General features: G+C 38.5%; 1 protein-coding gene across 1 annotated transcript; it reads left to right on the top strand.

Moving 5' to 3' along the window:
- Positions 1–5,068: 5,068 nt before the first annotated feature.
- Positions 5,069–7,633, top strand: cox17 (cytochrome c oxidase copper chaperone COX17). The gene is made up of 4 exons (XM_030429269.1): positions 5,069–5,178; positions 6,144–6,268; positions 6,349–6,455; positions 7,462–7,633. The coding sequence occupies exons 2-3, from the start codon at positions 6,156–6,158 to the stop codon at positions 6,431–6,433; spliced, it is 198 nt and encodes a 65-aa protein (XP_030285129.1). The 5' UTR covers positions 5,069–5,178; positions 6,144–6,155; the 3' UTR covers positions 6,434–6,455; positions 7,462–7,633.
- The last annotated feature ends 2,179 nt before the right edge of the window (positions 7,634–9,812 follow it).

The following is a 9,812-nucleotide window of genomic DNA, read 5'->3' as shown; positions in this document are numbered from 1 at the left end:
CGAGTGGATACCCGCCTTCCTGCTCCCTCCCTCCCTCCCTCTCTCTCCGTCAGCCTCTCTCTATTTCTGCCCCCACCCCGTCCCTCCACTCCTTTTCTTTTTCTCCCAGCTCATCAACTATTCAGTATCTGTGTCTCATCCCCACATGAATCAAGCCACGTCAGGAGGGTAAGGTCCAGCTCACATTAATACTGAAGATGATGGCATGTGTGTGTCTGTGTGTGTGTGTGTGTGTGTGGATGGGATCACAATTATTGTCATGTGACATGACAATGACATCTGGCAGTGCACTATGCTGGGACAAGTTCAGCCTGGGCCATCTCTACGAGGGATGTAATTAAACACTGTACTGTGTTACCTGATGCTTTACATATGCTCGCAGCTCCGAGCCAGCTCCTGTGTTGCTTGTTTGCACATCCCACTTCGATGACAAAACACTGAAGCTGAAATATTTTATTCCAAGGATTAGACTGCAGGTGATTGGGATTTTATTGAACGAGATGTATTAACATTTTTCTTGGAAAGCCCAAAAAAAGAATAACGCAATGATATTACAGATGTAGCATTTGATGGGATTAATTGAGGGGTCATGTTAGTGGGTAAGGTGAACAACTGGCAGCTGAGTACAGGAGGGGTTTCAGCTAATGTGATGAGACATCTAACGGGATTATTGCTTTTGCTTAAAGTAGTTTTTTTTGTTTTGCATGTTGGAAAAAAAACAACCCAATCGGCAGAGTACATCTTAGCTAAGTACGTTTCTACAAAACACGCAAATTCACGATGAATGATCATATCTGTTTATGTTGATTTTTCTAATCCTTCTAATCACAATGTCATGTTCATGCTCTGGTTCGGTTTTCGGTTTAGGCACAAAAACTACTTGGTTTCAGTTGGAAAAATATCATGAATTGGCTTTGAATATCTGTTTATTGTCGCTACAAACATGTCTGAAGATGTCAATAGTCTCCTTAAAAACACCGAGTTTTATCTCCACAAACACGCCTAGAAATTGTCCCAAGTTCTTCTATAAATCCACTGGATACTGGTGTCGTGTTTGCAAATGTGAAAACGCTGTGTTCCCCTCGTCAAAACTATCCAGTCGTTTCACACTTACAAAACACAGATTCAAACTGCAGTCACAGGTTTGTCTGCCTTGTTGCATGTAACATGACATGCAGTTTTGTATAAAGTACCCAGAAGCCATACTTGAGATGTAATGTTAAAATAGTACTTTGGTCAAAGTGTCACTCATACTTGTACTCATGTGAAAGTCTTAAAGTATCTGCTATTAAATGTAGTAAATTATCAAAAGTAAAAGTAAAGTAAAAAGTTATATATATATATATACATATATATGCACAAACTGTATATTATGGGTTGATCGATAACAGCCTGGCCAATTATCAGATCCGATATTTAGTACTTCCCGATTGTTGAAATCAGTGTTTTTTTTATCTGATTGTCCATAAAATACGATAATTTATACATGCACTTATTTGGCTTTAGTGCAGAATGTAATCTGCAGAGTAACTAGTTACTAAAGTAACAAAATAAATGGAGTGGAAGTGTAATGTCCCAGAAAACACAGTACATGAGTAAGTACTGACTAAGTACTTAGTAACTTTTCATCACCACCATATGGCATGAACAAATGTCAATACAGTATACCGCCTATGACATGTACAAACTTGGATGTATCTGTGGTTTGCAGAAACTTTAATTATGATCTGCCGTCAAAAGCTTGCTTAAGGTAAAGTATGGAAGTATTATCAGTAAAATGCTCATTCTGTGCAGTTTAATGTTCCCTGTCAGTGTTTTAAGATTAAATCAGATATTTTTGGATTAATATTAGTGCTGCATAAATGTGTATGTGTCATTTTACTGCTGCAAATGTTTAAAGCAGAGCTCATTTTAACTTTTTTATACACTGTTGGCTGGGCTAGGCTGGTAATCCACAGCAACGCATCATATTCTTTAAAATCATCATCTATTTATAGAGCTGCTGTCAACGTCATGGCCCGTTCTTGGCATTTTCCGGCTAATCCAAGAAGGATTCTAAAAGATTTATTCTGCTAAAGAGGTAGGACGATTTTCTCAACGCATAAAGGAACACTTTGATCCTTCAGTTCCTCAGATGAATTAAAAATCACAAAATTTGAAGACACGTGGTTTTCACTGACTGAAATCACTTCCAAAAAGTAATTTTAAAAAGAAACTGGTAACTAAAGCTGTGAGAAATGAAGTGGAGTAAAAAGTACAATATTTGACTCTGACATGAATATGAAGTTGCATAAAATGGAATACTCAATTTGAGTACGAGGACATCGAATTGGTACTTAAGTAAATATACTTCACTGTTGGTATGTGACAAGTTCTGTGTTTTCTAACACCAGCAAAGGTTTATCTGAATATACAGTGCGTGGGAGAATATTCATTCACTGCATAGAAAATGCTGATCAAGGGAAAGCTGACAGAGAGCTTAACTTTCTGCTTTCCTAGATGCTGCTGGAGGCTTTGTGCACACAGGAGGAGGCGGAGGCAGACGGTCAGCTCTGTGGCCCTTCACCTCTCCTCCTTCAGGGGGCAGATTTCTGCAGGGGACACCAACACAAAGACAGATTCACACCATCCAACCAACTGAAGACAATTTCCATGCCACTTGTATATTTGGCATTAACTATTTTTAGCTACCACACGTTATGGATTATAATCCTGTGAAAAGCACAACGGTAACTGCAGCTAAGTGTGTTTCAGATGAAGGTGCATATCTGTCACACAGTACAGAGCAAATTAACAATATGCTTACTGGCTGTTTTATCTAGCACACAGCTGGCCCTCTAACTAGAATAGGTGATTCAGTGCTTCTGCTTACGCACTGCGTTGCTGTGCTGACGCACTATAGACCCAGTAGACATGTGAAAACAAACACATACCTTCAGTACTGTAGGACAGAAGATCAACATACTTATTACAAAACTCCCAAGTCACTGGGTTTATTCTACCCACCAGCAGCTATATTTTACAGCACAGAATATTAAATTTGACAGTGCAGGAAAAATAATAATTCTGTGTGGTGGCTGATGTTAATTTTCAACTCATACTGTTCTTTTTTTTTTTTTTTTAATTATCAGTACAAAGTATACGTACACATAGATTTCACAGGAACACACAAAGACATGGCCGTGAAACAATTAGCCAATACATTGATTAGTCGATTAAAAACAATTGACAAGAATGTTCATAAAAAGTACAAGTTATATTAAAAGTAAAATATTTTCTGTTTCAATCTTCTCAAACGGGAATCTTTGCTAACCTTTTTTTTTAATATACCTTTATAACATTTCTTGTGTTGTGGGACACTGAAATGATGTGTTATTTAATAGACTAAATCATTATTCTAAAAAATATTGGACGTATCAGTCAATGTCTAAACTTATACATATTCAATTTGACTAGGTTGCAGTGCTATCACAGTCAATTTATCATGGTAGCATACTGGCCTGTGTAATTCCCAGTGGAAAAGTTAGAATGTGAACAGTGTTCCTGCAGTACCACCCTCTCCAAACACATAACATAAGCAAAAGCTAGAAATGTCAGTAGTTTTGTGCTTTTGTTGTTACACTGTACAAAACACTGACGCAACGTCATATTAACAGTTCTCCTCTGCTGACTAAGTCTAAACTTAACCCGCTACAACAACGACACTGAACAGTTAAATAAGATGGTTTTTACCAGCACACCTTCAGAGTTGCATTGTGTTTGCCTCCTTCAGGAAGGACTCCAATACCTTGTGCTTACTGGGAGATCATGATATCACTGCAAAGAAATAAAATATGCTTTTGAGAATGATGATGGTGTTGATGTAAATGTAAACCAGACATTTTCAGCAAAACAGGGCAAACAGAAAAGGAGGGTTAACATGTAAAGTGACCAAGTATTTCTGAAGCCATGTGAGATGTTTGAGGGAGGTCTCTGTAGGGGATCTGACAACAACTGGACCCGACATGTAAACATAATGGAGGGCTGAAACCATCAAAAAGGCTGAGAACCCCTGATTTAATCTTCTTATTACATTTCTTATTATGTTTTTTCACATGTTTTTATGTGAAATCTTAATCTGTAAAGTAACTATAACACTACTGTTATACACCACAGTAAAGTAACCTGTAGTAAATTCCGCTGAAGCCCAACGGGCGAGAGTGAGGCATTCAGTCCCAGTTCATCTGGCAGTTCAAAAAAGGTTTATACGAATTTCCATATTATGATACATGAATAATGGTGCAGCAGCAGCCGCAGCAGCAGCAACTTAATCATTTTTTGTGAAGTGGGATGATGAATTTTCATTGTATGAATTTTTTATAGGTCAGAGAAAATGTGTGGCCGTGTGTTTATTGGTTGGGTAGGCGTGGAAGTGAGCATTTGAGTAATTGCGTCAAGAAACACTCTTGACGCTATCTTGGTAAGTCCTGGTACTATGTGATGTCAAGATTTTGTTGACATAATTAAACTACCTTGTCACTATATATTTTATGACCTATATAGGCCTACTGTATTGAACTTACCACAACTTGCACAAAATAATGGCACTTTTAAAAGGTCAAATAAAGAAATGCAAAAAACAGCTAGGAAATGTGTTTTTTCTTAACAAACTGTCTTTTAAAAAAAATAATTTCCCATAGGCTTGTATGTCTGACATTATATGTGCAATAGGGAAATTCAGACACATTTATTGGCCTGTTATCACTTTGAAATAGAAAAATATTACCAAAAATGACAGTGTGACGGAAGTTTGAGATAATAACAACTTGAACTTGTCTCAGGTAGTAGCGTTTAGCTAGTTTGAATAAGTTAAGAGGGCCTCTGTTTCTTTTCATGGTCAAAATAAACATTGACTGTGACATTAAGCATAAAGACACTAAAGAATGTATGAGTTAGAAATATCACAAAATGCGTTTAACAGCCTTACTATTTGTCCATAGAGGGTCTTGTCTCGTCTGTTAATGTATTAGCTTTCTTGTTCACAGCCTTTTCTTTCGAAATACTACATTACCCAGAAGCCTCCGCTGACGTCCTAATCACGTGATATTGTATAAAAGCCCACGTGAGCTCACCCTCACCATGTTGCTTTCCTTTTGAAGGTGAACAGCCTAAGAGTGTACGCCGCCAACCTCAATACAAGTAAGTTACATAACACAGAAAGTGCGCCAGTCAGCAGGTGTTCAAAGCCATTCGTTACGTTTTCTGTTAATGTAATAACCTGTTTTATTTAGCCGCGACACAGCTCATGTTAGCGTCTCTGGCGCTGTCACTGTCACTGCCATCGTTAGCTAACTTCATGTTAGCCAGCGTGCGCATTATGCAATGCCTCCAAACTGTTACCTAAAGCTAGCTAACCACATCTGCCAAACACTTCTGTTCAGGTTTGTTCCGCTACACCCGCCTACCTAAAACTCAAACTTAAAAGACATTTAAACGCTCGTCCTGTCAGTAACTTGTGTTTTGTGCTGCTCGGTGTGTGTCGATGTATTCGTGCTATCATCTTGGATAACAGTACATTGGTTCAGCCTCCTTCCGTGTCAGTCTATTGATATAATGCAACCACTTCAAGTAACTATGATCTGCGGACTAATTAAGACCGTCATAGTTGCAGGCTTGGAAGCCAGTGAATGATGAGCGTGTTTGCATAATTGATGATTAAATGAAATTAACTTCCTGTTTAACCGATTCATCAAGAAAAAGAGTAAACTCCAGTCAAACAGGAGACCAAGAAACTTGAAACATTCATAGGTGATTGTAATTGGCTAATTCCTCTGCATGAAGAACTGGCAGGCATTGCATTGTTTAACTGATTAGCCTTTTATTCCATGATATTTATTACATCTGTTACTTTTTACATTTGCACTTGTTTTGACTGTCATCGAAAAATGTTTAACATCAATGATGCCACTGAGCTAGAACAGCGCCCTGAAACTTAAGCAACAACATGAAATCATTTGAGTGTTTGCACCTGTGCATTTCCTCCATGGCAAGTGCCTGTCCAGTGAGACAATTGGAAACACCTGTGATTGGACAAGAGCAGGTCCTCTGGTGCTTCAGGTGCTCTGATAGAAAAGTTGTTAAAATTAATGATGTAATTTCTCCAGTTCAGCCAGAAGATGCCGACTGTGTCTGCTGCCAGTGCGGAGCCTGCTGCTCTTGAGGGCGCTGAGAAGAAGCCCCTAAAGCCTTGCTGCGCTTGTCCGGAGACTAAGAAAGTCAGGGATGCTTGGTAAGTACTTGATAAGAGACTGAAACACTTTGCTCGTCGCAAGTGAGAATATTTTTAAAAACTTTTTCTGTTTCCTATAGCATCATTGAAAAGGGAGAGGGAATGTGCACAGACCTGATCGAGGCACACAAAGAGTGTATGAGGGCACTTGGCTTCAAGATTTAAATACTCCATATTTATGCGTGTGGTAAGTATTGCATGCATGCACTACACACTACATGGGTAGCTATTTATCAGCTTGTCTTCACTGTCTTTGTGCTGTATCCTGAGCTGGTTCTGATATGTTCAGTTGCACTGACGCTTTAAGAGATAATCAGTAGTGCAACGTTTTGGACTTGATGAGACTTATTTCCTATTGGCCTAAACATTAATCTGACCTTCAGTTTGCATAGACTTTCTAATTGGCTCAAATCAAAGATTTCCCCTTTCCCATGCATGAGACACACGGGGAACAAAAGGGATGCAGTTTGTTTACAATGACCTGTGAGCGTTCAAAAACATCCTACTTCTGGTGTGACAACTAGCTTCACTTTCACTGCTTATGTAGATTTTAAAACTGGGAACAGGAAGCTTGAATACTTTACAGGAAAAGACTGGTGAGACGCTACTTGGTTGGTGGGCCGCTGCAAAATGCACTCTGACAACCTAAGGCCCCACTTGTATTGAGTCAGTCTGGTGTGTTAATGAGCACCTGCCCTTTCTGTGAACTATGTAAATGCCCAACGCCTGATTTGTATTCAGCAGGTTGTTCATAGCTTCACTTTCCTCCTGCTGGGTCACTTGTCTCTCTCAGCTATAGCTGATCTCATTGTGCGCAAACTGCACTTTCAGACTAGAACATGTAATGTTGGGCAGAGATGGGTGGTGTGTGGTGAAGAGGGGGTGGAGCAACTGTCTTGTGCTTGCATGACTACACATAAAAGATGCCTGAAGCCTTGTGGCTCATGTTTCAGCAAGTTAAAGGCCTGGCTGTTTAAGCAGGAAATATGAACTTAATACACTGCTCGCTGTGTTTGTCCCTCGCTAAGTAAGTGTTTTTCTGTTGCTGAATTACAAAACAAGGCCTTGGCCTTAAAAATCTTTGGTCTAACTTTGTTTTTATAAAGTAAAACATCAGAGTGGGTCTCAATTGCGCTCTAATTTCTATCACAGTTCACTAGTAATGACCTGCTCATTGTTTCTCTCTCCTGCAGTGTATTGATGTGAAAGTGGAAAACAACCCTGGACATTCCCTTCATTCCCTCTTATTTATACCTCAACCTGGAAGGGAACTGTTGCGAAGAAGCACTCTTTTAAAGTCTTCAGAATTTGAAAATGTGTGAATATCTAAACTGTTTGAAACTGAATAAAAGTCCTATGCAATAACTTCTCATTTGTCAATATTTGTGTTCATCTTAAAGTTCTGTGTTAAAGGTCCATTCTCTTGGTGAACGGCTGCTTGCCACAGTTGCTGTCCCTGGTATGCACTTAGGCTTAAAAATAACTTCTGCCCCTGCAAAGTCAATACTTGGCATATCTGCATTCTTCCCCTGTAGTGTGTCACTCGTACTGAAGTGTGCCTGGCAGTGGACATCTAGTTTGCCACATTCACAAAGCTGCTTGAAATGCTAAAGTTTCAACTCTGCAGAAGTGTGAACTGGTCCACCTCTTTCATACTGCCAGCTTTATTTTTTTTTAGTTACATTTTGAATTTCTCATTGGGTAATGGTCCAAATCCTTAACCACAGCAATTCATTGTGACTATGCATATTTACCTCACTCAGTCCTTGCTGTGTTGACAAGTGTGACCACAGAAAAGTGAACTAACTTGAAAAAGAAAACACTTGCATCACTTGAGTTTGTCAGATGTTAAGATATCTTGGCTGCTTTGAAGTTTGAAAAATGGCTAAATATGCACTGACTGTTGGCGCATGAGCTTCTCAAGGACATCACTTGGGATTATTGAAAAAGGTATGCAGCTGTCAGTCTTCATTGCTAAATGGTTGCAAAGCTTTTGTTTTTGGTAAAATGGTAATCTAATCAAACTTAATGCAACTCAGTTATCACTTATGTGACAAGCAAGGCTATTGTAAACACCTGCTGTTGTAGATGTAACTATTCATCTCTCCTGAAGTTACAATTTTTCTTATGTCAAACTTGTAAAGATGTATTTTTTTTTTAAATGTATTGTGTCATGCTCCATCTGCAAAAAGAATTGAGATGTTTTCAAATGATTTTACATGAACCAGTCCACATAACTTTCCTGTCAGACTTTCATGTCTATGACAAAATTTGTGATAAGGAATGTGACTGAAGCCTAAAGACCATCTTGCCTTTTGCTCTTAAATTCGGAACAATATGATTTCATGCTACAAGATCGGGGAAGCAAATTAATGTGAACTGTGATAGCAAAACATTTTAGAGAAAAACATCTCAGTTTTCAGTTGTCAAACACAGCTCAAAATGTATTTTTCTCCTTTTTTTTAAGTCTGCTAACTTCAGGTGTTTCTGGAACAGTACTGCTTCATATTAACTTTGATGGAATGTAACTAAGCACATTTTCTTAAGGATTGTACAGAGGTACAATTCTCAGGTATTTATTCTTCACTTATTCAGTTCCCTATTCTGTTACGTCATACCTCCACTCCACTCCATTGTGGAGTCAAATATACTTTGACTCCACTACATTTATCTGATAACTTTAGTTAGTTGCTACTTTGCAGATGACAAGCTGCATCAGAGCAAAAGAAGCATTTTCATTATTTTGACTTTTGGCTGTGAAGTGGGCGAGAGACTGGGACAGGACATGTGTCATGGGCTGTCCACGCTGCCCGGGGAGCGATGCTGTCACCCCAGAGTAGCATACTCTTTTTATTATTTTATTGGCAATTGGATTAAAAAGTAAAATAAAAACTTCATTAATTAGAAAAAATATGAATATCAAATCCTATAATCTGCCAGTTGGATATTTGGTCAACCCTAGTATACAGTGTTAACATGCATGTTGTGTATTCTTCGCATTTTTTATGTACTTTTTATGTTTCTGTACATTTTTTGCCAGAAAATAACTTTTACTTAAGTACATTTAATATCAGATACTTGTCCCAACTACTATTTGACTTTCACTTTTACCAAAGTCATATTTCAAACTGATATCTTTACTTTTGCTCCTGTTCGACTTTTGCCTCATTAGTGTAAATCTTTTGCATCCTGAAAGGGACGTGAATTTGCTTAACATACATTTATCTTTGTTTTTTTATTTTAACAGTATGTTTTCCATTATTACATGTCTGTATTATTGTTTTGCTCTAATAAAAAAAAGAGCAGAGAAGAGAAGGGAGATTTCTGATGAGCAGAGATGGACTTTTCCCTGTGAGCTGTGAGTCATCCTGGCTGAGAGGGACAGTCTGATATGTGAGGCGGTGGTGGTGGGTGTTTATACCTGAAATCTGACCTGCGCCGTCATCCTGCTTATTTCAGTGTCTCTAAATATGCACCAGCTGAGCGACTCCCCTGAGAGTAAACTGAACTTATGAAGTTTGGGTGAAGGTAGAACTGTGTTGTA

The sequence above is a fragment of the Sparus aurata genome, chromosome 9 (assembly GCF_900880675.1).
Source record: "Sparus aurata chromosome 9, fSpaAur1.1, whole genome shotgun sequence".
Taxonomy (NCBI): domain Eukaryota; kingdom Metazoa; phylum Chordata; class Actinopteri; order Spariformes; family Sparidae; genus Sparus; species Sparus aurata.
The sequence above is the reverse complement of the archived record's forward strand: the minus strand, read 5'-3'. Positions and strand labels throughout refer to the sequence as shown.